At 39.0% G+C, this 17,669-nt stretch overlaps 1 protein-coding gene across 8 annotated transcripts in view; it reads right to left on the bottom strand.

Annotated features, from left to right (window-relative positions):
* SPEN (spen family transcriptional repressor) overlaps nt 1-17,669 on the bottom strand; it is a 105,093-nt gene that overhangs the window by 55,352 nt on the left and 32,072 nt on the right. For all 8 annotated transcript variants that reach the window (XM_043531880.1, XM_037881456.2, XM_037881457.2 and 5 more), the window contains one exon: nt 14,930-15,406. In XM_043531880.1, the coding sequence (XP_043387815.1) occupies nt 14,930-15,406 (477 nt within the window). The remainder of the gene's footprint in view (nt 1-14,929; nt 15,407-17,669) is intronic.

Genomic DNA, 17,669 nt, shown 5'->3' with positions numbered 1-17,669 from the left:
TATGTGGTTGCTGGTGAGTATTCGCTTCAGGTTGGGGGGCTGTCTGTAGGCAAGGACTGGCCATTTTTTCATGGTCTGTAGTGGGTGGCTTCTGGGAGCTCTTCTGGCTCTATCGATCTGTTTCTTCACTTCCGCAGTATGCATCTGATGAAGTGAGCTGTAGCTCACGAAAGCTTATGCTCAAATAAATTGGTTAGTCTCTAAGGTGCCACAAGTACTCCTTTTCTTTTTGCCAATACAGACTAACACGGCTGACACACTGAAACCTTGGAAAGGGAAGACAACCTTAAGAAGAACTCTGTAGAGCTTGAAAACTTGCCTCTTTCACCAGCAGAAGTTTGTCCAGTAAAAGCTACTACTGCATCCACTTTGTCTCTCATGTACCCTGAGACAACACAGCTACACCACTGCAAACAACCACTGTTCATTTACCTTAGCTATATCAGGAATAGTAAAACCAGTCTCCCCTATTTTTGCTCCAGGATTCCTTGCAGGACTAGAGACTCTGTCACAAAGAGAGCTTTACTACTAAACAACAGGAGCATTAATAGTGCCAATTAACAAGAAACCCATAGCTTTAAAAAGTGTGGCTAAAAATCCCTTCTCAATTTCTCAGATCTCAGCCTCTTGTGATGACTGGAAAATTAATGTGGATTTGACATCTACAAAGTTAGACAGGGGGGAAAAAAAAAAGGTTAAAGCAAGACCCAGTATTTCCAGTATTAAAGAAAAAGTTTAAAAATACTTTCACACCCTCTTTTTAAATCATAAAGATGCAAAAAGATGGTAAAACTCCCTTTTTTCTCCTCTGCAGGTTCCCAGTATCAACGTTGAAACTTCGTCCAGATTCCAACATACGACAGAATGGTACGCTTCCCTTCTGGTTGCTAGAAGAGTCTCCAATGGTCTAAGAGCCCTTCTTCAACAGAAGCTTCCATCAATTTCCATGCAGTCAATGTCAGTTCAGCTGAATGTGGATACGCAAGAGTCCCTGTCTGAGAAGGTTCTTGTGAACTGACAGAGATTAACTTTCTTTCATCTGGATTAGTTTAAAAACAACATTCTACAAGATCAATATGGTGTTATGGAATTACAAATACTGTATTTACCATGGCATCTTCTCTCTGATTTTTATTTATTACTATTATCTTCAGGAGGAATGGAATAGATGGAAAAGCAGACAGATACTCCTCGGGTTATGTCTGGACTGATGCTCATGTTATCAGAGCTGATGAATTCCTTCTCCTGCAGGGGAATACATGTCATTGGGTTTGCTCTGTGTACAAGAGAGTTTAGTACTCGGTCCCCATACAGCTGTAGTGTAGAACAGAAGCTCAATTTCACTTGCTCATTTCTGGGGCAGAGTAACCAGCCAACTCTGCACTTGTCTCTTTTGTTTTTATGAGGAAAAACTTTTATGGACTATTCTACTTCCTTGTGAAACGGAAATGATTTTTGTTCCCCCCATCACACTCACATGTTGCCATTGTATTTTCTGTCATACCAGTATGTGCCTGATTTGTCTCTTCCTGGCCATTATAAGTGCCAGATGATCTGACCGGAGCTCTAACCAGCTGGTGCTTTTTGATGTCCATGAGGAATTGGTTTTGGCCTTCTTAGGTAGGTGGACTCCCATCTGAACAGATTCAGGTCTGTTGGTTTAGACAACAAATCCTGCATCTTGGCGGGGGATTAGACTAAATTACCCTTGCAGTCCCATCAAACGCTATGATTCTATGTCCACAGTTATCATAATTCTCTCTACTTCCAGGAGAGAGCTTTCAGATAAACTTGTGCGGGAGTAGCCATCATTTGTAGGATGAGATTATGACCTGTATAACCACCACCTTTGTGGCTGATGTTGGAGTATATCTACGGATGAAGAGGCAAGAGACATTTGAAGCAGTTTCATGTAGAACTGGAGCCATGTCAATACAGAAAACAAAACTTCCTGAGGAGAGTCACATTAGATATCTATTGGCGACTACTAAATCATCTGAACAGTTGATATAATTATGAGTGGTCTCTCCTTGAAGGTAAAGATTTTCTCCATTACTATGTTAGAAGACTTGAAATAGGACTGTCATAAATATAAAGGGAAGGGTAAACCCCTTTAAAATCCCTCCTGGCCAGAGGAAAAATCCTCTCACCTGTAAAGGGTTAAGAAGCTAAAGGTAACCTTGCTGGCACCTGACCAAAATGACCAATGAGGAGACAAGATACTTTCAAAAGCTGGGAGGAGGGAGAGAAACAAAGGGTCTGTGTGTCTGTCGGTATGCTGCTTTGCCGGGGATAGAACAGGAATGGAGTCTTAGAACTTTTAGTAAGTAATCTAGCTAAGTATGTGTTAGATTATGATTTCTTTAAATGGCTGAGAAAAGAACTGTGCTGAATAGAATGACTATTTCTGTCTGTGTGTCTTTTTTGTAACTTAAGGTTTTGCCTAGAGGGATTCTCTATGTTTTGAATCTAATTACCCTGTAAGGTACCTACCATCCTGATTTTACAGGGGTGATTCCTTTACTCCTATTTACTTCTATTTCTATTAAAAGTCTTCTTGTAAGAAAACTGAATGCTTTTTCATTGTTCTCAGATCCAAGGGTTTGGGTCTGTGGTCACCTATGCAAATTGGTGAGGATTTTTACCAAACCTTTCCCAGGAAGTGGGGTGCAAGGGTTGGGAGGATTTTTTGGGGGAAAAGACGTATCCAAACTACGTTTCCCAGTAAACCCAGTTAGAGTTTGGTGGTGGCAATGGTTATTCCAAGGACAAAAGATAAAATTAATTTGTACCTTGGGGAAGTTTTAACCTAAGCTGGTAAAAGTAAGCTTAGGAGGTTTTCATGCAGGTCCCCACATCTGTACCCTAGAGTTCAGAGTGGGGGAGGAACCTTGACAAGGACAATATAGTAATAAGGGGATTCTTTGAGGTGATGTTCAGGAATCTGCAAGTAGGAAGACAGACAACTGGGCTGGCTGGTATTTGGTTTAGCAATCTTCTCCAAGTGGAATCAGACAAGCACGTAGAAGGGATGTGAATCCTCTTCTCTCTAATAGTTGCCAAAGATAAGAACTTTGTATTGGAAGTGTGGAAAGATTTGAACAATTTTTTGTGGATATCCACATTCATTTCTTTCACATCTACTGAGGTTAAGAAATCTGGAGGAAATGGCTACAACAGACTTCAGAGTTTCCATGTGTAACTTGACCTTGTTGATTGTTTAAAGATTTGACTCCAGTATAATTCTGATCACTTTTTTGGGGTGCACTACAAAAATCAAGATCTGGCAGTGGTATCTTTTTGGAAAAAAGTGTGATGTTGCTTCTTTTGAACATCGCTGCTTTCGTTATTTTCTTGATATCTGAGATGTTAAGAATCTGCCCTAGGGGACAAGTCTGTGATTTTCTACTGATGTTTATGTTACAACCTCCACTCAGAATGGTTGCATCAGTGCACAGTTACACAGAATTTTTCTGAGTGGAGGCAGATTTATTTGTGTACCAAAGAAATGACCTCTTCCAAATCTGTTTTCTTTTCCTCTCCCATCGTTGGAGTCTCTCTGCAGAAATTGAGAGTATGGTTAGTTCTGAAATGGCTACCTACTCAAATAGATTGGTCTGACATTCCGTCTGATGTTCTGTAGAGGGATATCTAGTGGCGCACTAAAAGCTGTACCACTAAATACTTTGATGCAATCATTAGTACTTTCATCACTTGAGAATTTGCGTTCCCGGAGCTAACTCAGATGTGTCTTCTATAGTGTGGTGATTTGAAGTAACCCGCAAATCTGATCCAATGAAACATCCAAATTGAAGGATAACGCCTATAAGATCTTTTGGGAGGTGGTCTTCAGCTTCTTTTTCCATTGCAGGTTGATTGCCATCAGTTCATGTCCAGGCCAGAACAGCTTGAGCATAGCATGTTTTTAAGATGAGTGCTACAGCCTCATAGCCCTGGCTCACAGAGAACTTTACCTTCCTGTACCCTAACTCTTTAAGGAGGAAGTTCTCCTATGGAAGGTATTACAGTGCCTAACTAGGAACGTCCATTACTACATCTATATCTTCAGGGAAATCAAAAAATTGTTTTATTTTTGGGGACAACACAGACTCTAAATTTGCAATTTTAATCCAAGATTTACAGGGATGTTCCATCTCTGTTTTAGTTGCATCCTTTAAGGCAAGATGGACACAGAATGAGAATTTTCCCTTTAATTGTAATGGCTAGTATTTTCCAGGAAGTTTTTAAGTAAGCCTTTCCTCTTTTCTTTTTAATTCTTCCATGTGAACATCAAATGTGAACTACTATGCTGCCAACTCTTTCAAAAACTTCACAGCCTACCCTGCACTTCTTCCTTCTCCAGATGGGAATATCCCTCCTGAAAGAGAAGGAAACAAGATGTTCTTTTACTCATTTTTTCTACCTAGATATGGATTTCTTCTCTCTTGTTCTTTAGAAAACGAATCAGAAGAACCAGGTCTCTTCCTGCCTTTGAGTACCAGTCCCAGAGAGTTATGATGTTCACTTCTAGAGCATAGCAGAAGCTCTTCATCACGCAAATAAGACCTCAGTTAATTATCTCCCTTTTCTTGTCCTTGTCTAGATCCTTTGTGCAAGACTTCTTGGACCAAAACTTGAAGCCAGAAGACTGCAGTAAAAATAATAATAAAATCCACCCACGTGCTCAACATATCATTTGTAGAAAATACAATTCCAGTAGCTTCATGATTCACAGAAGGAAATTTCCATTCCATGGCTTGAACAGAAAGACAAACATGGGACCTGTAACTCACTAGATGTGCAGCCCCAAAGAAGGCAGTGGTGGAAGTTGTAGCACAGACAGAGCTCAATTGCTTTTGCCATTGTAGCAGAATTACTGGAAAGGTGGCAGCTATAAAGGATAAAACTACAGAAAGAGGAATTGCTTACCCCCATAAGACAGCCAGAATTTGCAGACTGCTGAACTCCATGTCAGATACCAAATCCCACTTCTTTAGAACAGCTGCTGCCTGCAGGTGAGCAAGAAGTGGTGTCTTACTGATGAACTAAGCGTCTTTCCTGAGGCACCAACCTCTGTGGTGCTTCCTCTTAAAGGAGGGGGACCAATGAAGATGAAGGAATCTCATGTGAAGGGCCTAGGTGATAAGACAGGGGGCTTAACTATCAGGAACACTGGTCCAAGCCCCAAATTTGTGGAGCAAAGCACCATGTCCCAAAGAAGTCTGAACTCCTGACAGTCCTCAGAGCCAAATAAATAGGCCTATCCCCAACACAAGGATGCCCTCAGAGGGTACAGAATAGCCGAAAGCCCATTCAAATATCTACATAATTTTAATAAGATACACACATATAAACTTAGGACTCCCTAAACGATGCATTTGTTAAACTCCAAACTTTAAATTTAGGTAAGAAAAGGGCTCTGCACAAAGAGAGGTCCTATGCAATCCTTTGGAGCCAAAGAATTCTGGGAATGTTTTTTGAAAAGGAGCCTTAAGTCCCAACAGGAGCTGTAAAGTTCTGGTCTCTGTTACCAAGTACAGGTGCAGAAGGGAAATCCAGTGTAAAGACTGATGGTCATGAATAAGATAAATTTCTACAGTTACAGATTTAGAAAGTGACAGATAAAGGTAACAAAAACAGAGCTAACACTTAGCGTAACATACAAACTATGTTTGGGTAACAACCCAGTTTTTAAACTACAGAAAGTGTCCACCCCCTTCTGAAATTATAACTAATCCAAGCAGAGAATATTAAGAGAATATGCACACTAACGTAAATTTAAATACAAAAAAAGACCATAGTAAGGATGACTTAAACTGATAATATGAATAACAAAGTGATCTAGACTTACAATACAGAAAAGTCCTAACACGTTTTTCAAAAGAGAGAAGCCAGCGCTAGATTACATAAAATCACTTGTACTCCTTTGCAACTGTGTGTTGGCAGCTTTCCACTACTACTGAGTAAGAACTACTGGGGGTTACCATAAAACAATAGGGCAAAGTGCTTTGAAGTTGTCCCTTTTTTGTGGTTTCATATTGTGCTATGTTTATAACTTGCATGTCTATAAATTTGGGAAGTTCTTCTCTTGTCGAGAGTCTGCTTTTGGTCAGATGTGAAAGAGATACTTCGTTTATTTAACGCAGAGAATGCTAGATAACCAAGAGACACTTCAAACAAAAATGAAATAATCCATTATAGTTAAAAAGTCTGATACAAATGTAAAGATTTCAGTATTGTTACCATAGTTAAATTTATTACACAGCTTTACCTTCAAATATTAACATTTCACAGTACAATGATGATGCCTTATTTGAATTGTATAGTCATTACAATCCTCATAGAATGCTAAAATACCTAGGCATAACAAGGATATGTTTAATACCAAATTTCATCTTTTGTTCTGAGTTTCCTTGCTTTTGAGTTACATCAGACCCTCAAATTTTTTAAACAGGGTGTTGTATAAAACTGAAAGGTATTCAGTTTATTTTTAAAAAAGTAATTTTGAAATGAATTGTTTTCAAGCCAAAAATGTGTATAGGAAATTTTTAGTCCAAAGCACAATTTAACAGCAACATTTAAACCCTAACAAAAATAAGGGAATTGATTAAAAAAATTACTCAGACACAACTACAAAGGCAGGTTTCAGAGTAACAGCCGTGATAGTCTGTATTCGCAAAAAGAAAAGGATGCATCCGATGACGTGAGCTGTAGCTCACGAAAGCGTATGCTCAAATAAATTGGTTAGTCTCTAAGGTGCCACAAGTACTCCTTTTCTTCTAACTACAAAGGCCCTACTGGGGCAGCTATAATTAATTTCTGATGTTCTAATTACACATTCAACACACTGCAATGCGCATGCAACATATGGCAGAAGGAAAATTTCAGCGTGAAGGGGGTTTACAAGTTTAACTTTTTCATTCAAAAAGAAGGTAAGGTGGGAGGCTTCTGAAGTAACTTCTGCTTATTTTTGTATCCCACGCTCATCACTGCTGTTATCTAAAATGCCACCTTCCCAGTAACATATCCGGGTTAATTGGCTACCATTTCACTTAGCATTTGTAAGCACATCCCTTCCCCCACAATGCAAACCACAAGACTCCTGCTTGTCACATGGCTGGAACCCTGCTGGCTCTCTCCCTGCCCTTCCCCCTCCTGCTCTGTAGAAGTTAGGCAGAAGGAGGAAGCACAGCTCACATACAGCCTCTGGGAGGTGGCATTCAGCCAAATCAAACTGGATGATTCCAGTTCAGACTGGTTCTGGAGACACAAACAAGCAGTTCCTTGCTTCCCCAATCCCCACTATTCAGATGCAGCAAACTCTCTCAGCATACAATCCTCTCTGCTTATATACTCTGAAAACTGCTGTCTGACTTTTTCTCATCTTATTCCCAGAAAAATCATAGCTCCCTAAAGTGCATATTAAGAGACTGGGAAATTCCCAACACAGGTATACCTTCCTCCTCCCACATGCACTGAAGTAACCAGTTCAAGAAATTGTAGCAAAGCTTCACATGAACTCTAACAGAAAAGAGGCTGAACAGTCATTCAGTCCCCGTTTTGATTACAAATATACCTTTGGGAGGTTTAAACCCAGAGAAACAATTAAAAATGGGGTATTTTTAATCACACATGAAGATGTGTCACAAATATGGGTAATGATGTTGAGTATATCACTTAACAGAGCTAAATAAAGGCTGCACTATGTAAGAATAAATGCCAGCAATCCCCAGGATAACAAATCCAAAATGCTGTTTATTCAATACTTGAACATCAATAATATACTCTTTGCAATAAAAGTGATTAATACTGCTGTATTTTTGACCAAAAACACCCCAAAGTAGCTACACCATTTTGCTGACTAGTTCACAGTAGGGTATAAACACAATAAATGATTATGTCTCTGGAAAGTGTCAGGCAACTAAAAGAAGCAGATTTTCAGAAAAAGGTAAAACCTATTATGCAATATTCATTTTTAATTGATTACTCTAAAGGGATCCAGATGAACTAATACAGTGTGCATGTTTTCTCCCGTCTTCTCTATAAACAGCCAACAGTTTTAGTGTCAAATTTATGTATTTCTGAACGAGAAAGAAACAGTCATCACCCTCATACAATGAGATGGCGAATAGCCTTATCCTGGTTTCTATCCCAGAGAAGAGCCTAAACCTCAACATTTAGTCTATGTCTACACTAGAGAACTTACAGAGGCACAGCTATACCAATGCAGCTGCGCCACTGTAAGATGTCTCATGTAGCCACTCTATGCCGACAGGAGAACTCTCTCCCATCAGCATAATTAAACCACCCCAACGAGTGGCGGCAGCTATGTCAGAGGGAGAGCTTTGCACACTACCACTTTTGCGGATGAAACTTATGTCACTCTGGGGATGGTTTTTTCACACCCTTGAGCGACATAAGTTTTGCTGACATAAGTGATAGTGTAGACATGGCCTTAGAATTAGTTTACCAGCTAGGAGGAAATCATATAATGGTCATGTAATGTATTTTGCATATGTCAACATCAGCATTACTGACCATCTGTGTAAATCATATAGCAAACTATTTTGTGTATACACAAACACACACAAAAAATACATATATACACATATAGACTTATACAGACTACAGGCAGGAAATTTTCAGATGTCTTTAAAAGAAGGAAGAGATGTCTTACTCTCTGTATTTCTGTCTCTCAAGAGCAAGGCACCTCTTCCTTCTTTAAAGCCATCTGAAAAATTTCTGCTTGTAATCAATTTGAAGAAATTTGATATACTCCCGAGGGTGACATTTTTTAAGAGGATGATCTGGTTATATTTAGATTAGACATAGCACAGACACAGAAACATGAACAAAAGCACAGGGAAGAAAAAAATGAGACTGTTGGATGGCTGCTACAAAACTGAGGACACTAGAGTTGGATTTCCTATAGTTAATATTTCTTTCCATAATTCACATTTCCTAAGTCTCAGATAACATCAAAGTGGCATATGGCTTTATCTGAACAAAAAGGTGAAGATCAGAAATTTTCATCCTCCGGATAATTATTGCCTTTGCTATAAATACTTAAAATGAAAGCAATTTAAAAAAAAAATTCTCTGCCCCAGTCTCTCTCCACTACTATAGGAATATACACTAAATTAATGTAAACAGCCATAACCTACTTTTCATGTATTAAAGAAAGAGATACAAAAGTACCATTCAGCTGAACTCTTCATTCCGGTAAAGTTCTTCATTCCATATAACTTATCTGTATGGAATTCTTTTACTCAGTGATCACCATAACCAGCCCAAAAGTATCCAAGTATCTACATTTGCAGTTAGCCTAAATCCCAAATAATTTTTCAACTGTCCCATGCAGAGACATCTCCTAACCCTCTCAAAAATCATAAATCCCATTTTAAATCAACGATTCATCACTAGCTAGCAGACAAACTAAGCAGAAGAGAAGGAGAAGGGGACAATGATAGCGAAAAGTTGGTATTATGTAACGAAACTAAATTTGCTAATTTCTACTTTCACCAAACAACCAAAAGAGAATGTATTCTAGACCAGTGGTTCTCAAAGCCGGTCCGCCACTTGTTCAGGGAAAGCCCCAGCGCGCCAGACCGGTTTGTCTACGTGCCGTGTCCGCAGGTTCGGCCGATCGCGGCTCCCACTGGCCGCAGTTCGCCGCTCCCACTGGCCGTGGCGTGGGCCAAGGGACATGCTGGCCGCCGCTTCCCACAGCCCCCATTGGCCTGGAGCGGCGAACCGCGGCCAGCGGGAGCCGCGACTGGCCGAACCTGCGGACGTGGCACGTAAACAAACCGGTCTGGCGGGCTGGGGCTTTCCCTGAACAAGCGGCGGACCGGCTTTGAGAACCACTGGTCTAGACTCCGTGCTCCCCAACTTTTTGTTGCACTTGTTTTTCCTGTGATTAAAATGCATTACTTCTTGATTTTGTTTGTATATTTTGTGTTAAAGAATCATAAGCAACATTAAGGCTTTTATTTTCTACAGTTTCTGTTGCTCTGCAAAGAGGAAATTCAATACTGATCAATTCAAGTAAATTTTTTAATAACAACCTAATTAATCTATAAATTACCTGTTATTACAACTTTGGGAACACCTTATAAATGGCATAATACTCAAATTCACTTTCAGACACTAAGTAGAATTTCTTGCTGTACATTTCATTCAGTGCTACAAAACCGAATTATACAGATGCTTTCTGAGAATGAATCATAGAATATCAGGGTTGGAAGGGACCTCAGGAGGTCATCTAGTCCAACCCCCTGCTCAAAGCAGGACCAATCCCCAACTAAATTATCCCAGCCAGGGCTTTGTCAAGCCTGACCTTAAAAACCTCAAAGGAAGGAGATTTCACCACCTCCCTGGGCAACCTACTCCAATGCTTCACCACCCTCCTAGTGAAAAAGTTTTTCCTAATATCCAACCTAAACCTCCCGCACTGCAACTTGAGACCATTACTCCTCATTTTGTCATCTGGTACCACTGAGAACAGTCTAGATCCATTCTCTTTGGAACCCCCTTTCAGGTAGTTGAAAGCAGCTATCAAATCCCCCCTCATTCTTCTCTTCTGCACACTAAACAATCCCAGTTCCCTCAGCCTCTCCTCATAAGTCATATGTTCCAGTCCCCTAATCATTTTTGTTGCCCTCCGCTGGACGTTTTCCAGTTTTTCCACATCCTTCTTGTAGTGTGGGGCCCAAAACCAGACACAGTACTTCAGATGAGGCCTCACCAGTGTCGAATAGAGGGGAACGATCACGTCCCTCGATCTGCTGGCAATGCCCCTACTTATACAGCCCAAAATGCCATTAGCCGTCTTGGCAACAAGGGCACACTGTTGACTCATATCCAGCTTCTCGTCCACTGTAACCCCTAGGTCCTTTTCTGAAGAACTGCTGCCTAGCCGCTCGGTCCCTATTCTGTAGCAGAGGATGGAAGAATCCCATGCAAAGAATCTGCACTTGTCCTTGTTGAATCTCATCAGATTTCTTTTGGCCCAATCCTCTAATTTGTCTAGGTCCCTCTGTATCCTATCCCTATGAACAAAACTACTTTGCATATATGCCAAGTCTGGTGCTATAATATTTGGACAGGAGCTTGCAGCTTATGGTGCGAATCACAGCTAATTATGCAACTAGCTAATAAACCAAAAAAACAACCACTGTACCTTGAACTTAAACACCGACCAAACATTCTTGCAAAAAAGAAGGGGAAGGAACTTTAGTTACTTTATATGTGTGCACACAACATTCTGAATGATTTCTCTTACGTTTTTAGTCTCTGCCATGAAAGCTCCCTTACTGAACTGAAGTATCATAGGAGATCTAAAACACTTCTACCAGAATTTGGGAAGACATTTAAGCCCTGATTGAAAAGGTATTTCCACATTTTAAACACAAGCAGTGGCACAATGCTACGTGCTTCAATATGTTGCTAAATGAAGATTTTAAAATCAATGACATAACACATGCAACTACAAGAAATGTGCCAACTCATTTGACTTTACAAAATTACTACTTAAAAAAACGGAATCATTCAGAGATTTTCACATAAATCAGCTTTCCTCTCTGATATTCTGAGAGAGAATAATGTCCTTTTTGGTCTTTTATGTTCTAATTTACTCATTTGCAGTTCTCATCACAAAACCCCAAAGAAAGTATCCAACGGTAACAAAAGACCTCTTAAAATATATACATAAAACTAAGCTTAACTGAAGTGGAATCAACACACTCCAAACCTACGTAAGACAAATGTTTACATTTTGAAAATATGCAGAGCATCTTTCCTCACAACTTTGTCCAATTAGGGAAAATCTTCTAATCTTAACATTATATTTAGTCTGTATGACCCTTGCTATAGTTTATGTCTTTTAAAGAATGAAACTAAAATACACCATAATTATTTTGATTCAGTTAGTTTTCTGCTCATTTTTCCATGGTAGCTTTCGGAAAACTGCCTAAAACCCCCCCTTTTTTTTTTTCCAGTAGCTCCCAAAATTTGACCCTAAATACGTACATTTAGGTCTAGAAGTGACCTACCGCTGTACAAAAATACAGTTAACTTCACAACTGACAATGGAGAAAGTGAGAGAGAGACATGAAAAAGAGGCTTGATGTAGAGAATTATCTTGAGCACTACTGGTGATTTTAACTAGTTATTGCCAATTAACCACAGAATTCATAGTGTTTCTGTAAATTTCCAAATATTTTTAAAAGATCACATCTTTCACTATTAACCAAGCCATAAAAGGATCTCAAGTATTCCAAAAGCACTGAGACACCCTACTATAGTTTCAGAGTTTAATTTCTGAGTCAACCAATGCACCTATGTTTATTGCAGGAGAAATTCTGTGTTTAGTTACATCTCTACAATCCCATTGAAAACAATGGGAAATGCATTTGGAACTTGGTAAACAATTCTATAGATTATACAAACCATAACAGGATGCATTTCATTCTCCATAGCTCTGCATTGTTAACAGGAATAAAAAAAGTAACAAGGAGTCTACTGAGTAAGAAGGTGCTTTTTCTTTTTAAAAAGTAAAAAGAAAAGGAGTACTAGTGGCACCTTAGAGACTAACCAATTTATTTGAGCATAAGCTTTCGTGAGCTACAGCTCACTTCATCCGATGCTCAAATAAACTGGTTAGTCTCTAAGGTGCCACTAGTACTCCTTTTCTTTTTGCGAATACAGACTAACACGGCTGCTACTCTGAAACCCTTTAAAAAGTAGTTATTCTTGAAATGTAATGTTATGATGTAATGTACATGTTTTATTATGCAAATGATATAACGTTTATTATTTTATATTCCACAGTTTGTGAAGTGTGTAAAAAGCATTGTGTGTTCCTTCAGGATGTAAGGCACTACCCTTAAAACTTACTAGTACTTACTTCATTGAGTCTAAATTCACTGCTCTGGTTAATAAGATCAAAACATCAACATTTCTCTTTTCCAGAGACACATCTAATCTTGCAACATTAAGATAAAAGTTACAGGGAAAATGAACTACCAAAACATAACTGATATTGAGAGTTTCTTATTAAAAATATCATTTTGTTCCATTGGGTCAATACTTAGTGTTATGAATTTCTGAATTCTTCACCCCAGGTTGGAGATTTTAATGCCTCAACACTTGTATCCAGTAAATATGTAGGTGAGCTGGGCTTCTGCTGTTTCTTTTCTTTTCTTATGATGGATAAAACTCACCCAAAAGTACAGATATTTTTCTTGCCTATATTTTAGGCCTAAGAGAGATCAGGCATGTCACATTTGATCTTCTCTAGTTTTGCTGGAGACCTCCGAGAGGTCTCAGTGATGTTTATTTCAAGTTCTAACATGTCTGAAGGTGTTAAATCTTTAACAAAATGTTTTCTTTATTTAAAATGTTAATTTGTCGCTGAAAAATAGGAAATAGGATACTAAATGAGGCTGTTTTATGGTTGGCTTGTCTCTTTCTCTTCTTAATTGCTCTTGTGATGTCACCATTTCACTAATTCTCCACTCATCATAGTCTTCCAGCCTAGATAATATCTGAATTTCTCAATTAAAAAAAACAGCAAAAACTCCTTAAAATAAATAATTAGAAGAACACAAGGAAAGAAACCCTCTTGGGGCCTTTTCATACATCATAAAGAAGCCAAAAGGAGCAGAAACTCAGTTGTTTTCTTTCCCTTTACAGGTTCCCTTCAAAATCATTCTATCTTCTGGAATGAGTTCAAACCGTTATGTTTGATTAAAGTAATTATTTTGATTAGAGAGTTACCAGTTGTAAGATTCTGTTCACTAAGAGATAATCAGACTATCCAAATTAATATTATGGTCATAACGAATGTCTTAAAAATAAGAGTTTTCAGTATTTTTGAATTTGGAAAATAATTGCTCAGCAAGAGAAATATTTTCAGCTCTAAACCTGCCCTACTTACTCAGCAACTGAGCTCTTTACCGAACACTGCACTGCCGAAATGCCACCGAGAAGCGTTGCTGTTTCTCAGCGGCATTTCGGTGGCAGTGCTTCTTGCCGCTGCTGCTTCTCAGCGGCATGGTGTCTGGCGCCCGCCACAGTCGTCTGGGAATAGCAATATGCTATTCCCACAGAAAGACCAGCGGTCCTCAGCCTAAGTACATTTGGTCCTGCTTCAGCACAGAAGGATAGACTGACTAGATGACCTCTCAGGGTCCTTTCCAGCCCTACTTTTCTATGATTACTTTTCTGTTAGGCTGTTAAGTCTCTAAATCCATTTACAGTGTTGATCACAATTCAAGAAGGTGAACGAGAAGGAGTTCAACAGGATATTTCAGTTTGTTGAAAGAAATTCAGCTCCTTGATAGGTTTGTTATTATTACTCTAATTTTGGCCACATACACTTTATACTGCAATACTGAAATAGCAGAAATACTGAAGCAATCATGCAGCTGACTATATGAAGTTCCTAGGAATTGAATATTAAAGATTTTTTGACAAGCACACTCTTCTAGAAGTGTAAGGTTTTCTTGTAAAGAAATTGATAAAACTTCTCAAAGGATTGTAGTGACATCTCATTAATATGACTTAATTATTTGTACACAGTATACTACAGAAAATTCACTAGTGTTTGAAGAATCAGTAACTATTACACTCCACTTTTGTCTAATAAGAGAAGTCTGTTTTACGATGCATTGTCCTTATGTTTCATGCCTGTTCACTTCTACATTCATGCACAAAATTCAGAATAATCTGTAGTGGGCCTCCTAATATTACTGGGGATTAGTGCCACATTTTGATAGCTGAGGTTTCTGTTCCTCATGTTTGCTTACTATGGATGCTGTCCGGAGAAAAGGATTACTATACTGTAGCAATTTTCTTCACACCAAGCTGATCACTATTTGATTTCATTTAACAATGCACCCATGATAACCAAAAGCTGTTAACCTACCTGTCGCTGCTGGTACTACTGCTGCTGCTGATTGAATCACTACTTGACGATCTACTTCTAGAGCCGCTGCCGCTAGGGGACCTGGTGGGTCTAGATGCTTGACTAGCCAGCCTCTGGGGAGACTGGGTCCTAGACTGGGACGAATGTGGTGACCGACTCCGGCTGTGCTGGTAATTCCGTTCTGGCCTTCTGCCTCGTACCTCCCGCGTAATATCATCCCTGTAGATATCCCTGTGTACCACACTGGGCAATGTAAACTGCTCCCGGGCCCTAGATTCATAACGGGGGTCATGAGCATCAAAACGGTTTGGACTTCGACTCCGGGAAGTATAATAGAGCCCATGTTGTAATGTCCGCTCTCGAGGGTCTCTATAGTAATCCTGATCGTAATGTCTTGTCCGATCAAATCCTCCCGTCCCCCGTTCATGGTGTCCATAGGCACTATGTTCATAAGCACGCTCCCTGTTATCTGAAGCCCTGTATTTGTAAGGGGGAAAAATATTTAATCAATCAGAGAAGGGTAAGCAAAACAAAAGGCAAGTCATGCAAACATTTACTTCAGCACTGACTTTATTTTTGCAACTGGTTCTCCACTAAACAGCAATAACCTATTAAGCAAACACTGACACACTTAAACGTTTTACTTGATTCCAAAGTTATATTTATACACAGTAGAGCTGAGCAATCATTTTGCTTTAATCATAAACTGGGCTTTCATGACCAGTGTCCTTCAAAGCACAATATATCAATTTTTTTCACATTTTCATGTGGAATTTGAATTTTTTTTTTAAGTAAGCCTTTATAACTTTTAAGTGAAACCATTTTTTTCCGCATCTTTCGTCTAGTTTTTAAAAATGTTAATGAATTTTAACATTTATTTTCCATCTTATGATTATGTTTCTGCAGAAATATCATTATAAATTAGGCTACAGCCATGAAAGCCTCAATGCAAAGCATGACCCGGAAGTAAGAAGCTGCTTTCAAAAGGGGTTATATCTAAGGTCCTACTTCATTCGTGATATTGTGGACATTGCAGATTCAGCAATATTAGGCTTCCACCGCAATTTTGTTTTAAATTCGCTTGCTCTGCAGTCCCCGATTTTGCATACATTTTAAGGTTTGCACCACACACTTTTCCCACCCCATTAGTACATTAAATGATCTTGGAGCATTTTGGGCAGGGCTTTTAACCAGGATGGGGTGAGCAGGGCAGCCACCCAGGCACAAAGTGGGGGGAAGAGAATGGGCAGAAAAATTATGGAAAAAAAAACAGTAGGGGGTAGAGCAGCACAGAAGTAAGGTGGGCATTACCATGCCCACTGCAGGGCTCTGCCCCTTACCAGTTTCCTTCCTCATTTTTATGCTCTCTGCTGCCCTTCTCCCCACACCCCCGGCGGCTTGCCCTGCCCTCATTACAGCCCTGTACTTGCAGCAAATTGTCTGGTTATCAAAAAATTCACAGGTATAACATAACAGTTGAGTGTTTATATTGTTCCAGCAAATTTTTTTTAAACAAATGGGTCTACTGTGGCTTTTCCAAATTATTGCTGTTAATAAAGGCCCATTATTACTTTTCCACAATTGTCCATGTCTTGTCCACAAGTCAGCCACAATTATCTGAAGATCATTCCGTGATTCAGATAGGGTCTTAGTTAGCTCCCACAGAGAAACCCAGAAAATTAGGTTTTCTTTAAAACGTTTCCATCCTCATTACAAGGAGTTTTGATATTGTCAGAATTCTACACCTAGAGTCCTGGGTATGTTGCTCCTCCTAAACAAATATTTTGATTGCTAATATCAGAAAAATTAAATGGCTAAATCTCAAGGATAACTAACTATCAAAGAGGATGGAAGTCCCAAAAAGTATTAAAACCTCACATGAAGATATAAATATACCCAGAAAAGCTAATTTAACTGTTAAGATTTTCAATTCGTTATTGCAGTCAAAAGATTTATATATCCTCCCTCTGCCACTGAAACACATTGGTTTAAAGTAGCTAAGGCCCATTCTGTGTTTCAATATTAAAAACATTTTGTACATCATTGGAGGACAGCTGTATGTTCTATGAATGTTAGTGTGCTATCTCAATTAAGGGTATAGCAAAAATTGAAAGATGAAGTTAACAGAATATTTCAGATAGCTTAGTATTCTACTTTAGTCAAGTACCAGGACGGTACGTCTTCAAGACATGTCTACAAAATGACAGATTAAGAATGACAGAGAACACATCAAATGATTGAAAAACATATTTTCACAATTATAAATATGCCAGTGTCTATGTTAACTTCAAACTCTAAATTATCCATTTTATGAGGAACATTTTAACCTCTCCCCTCTACCGTCTCAGATTCTTCCTGGAGAACCAATTAATTATCAATTCCCTGGATCTTAATAACCCAACTCACTCCATAGTTCCTCCTCTTCTGCCACATCATAGGATTTGTCTTCTATCAAAAATCATGGAAATATTTCAGTTTTTTCAAACTGGTAGCTGGATTAGAATCTTCCTTGATGAATATCTTCAAAAGTTACCTCAGTAATTTACAAATATGCCCCACGGAAGCCCTGGATCCATAATTCCTACACTATACCTATCCTATGTTTCTTACACTCTGCCTCATCTTAAGGTTGCATACCAGTAAGTGCCTGCCTAGACTGCATTTTTTCCTCCCAACTCTCTTTTGAAAAAGCTAACCACGCTAACAAAATGTAAAATAAAATTCCAATAACTTCTGTCCT

The sequence above is a fragment of the Chelonia mydas genome, chromosome 18 (genome assembly GCF_015237465.2).
Source record: "Chelonia mydas isolate rCheMyd1 chromosome 18, rCheMyd1.pri.v2, whole genome shotgun sequence".
Taxonomy (NCBI): domain Eukaryota; kingdom Metazoa; phylum Chordata; order Testudines; family Cheloniidae; genus Chelonia; species Chelonia mydas.
Note: the sequence above shows the minus strand (reverse complement) of the source record. Positions and strands in the feature narration are given on the sequence as shown.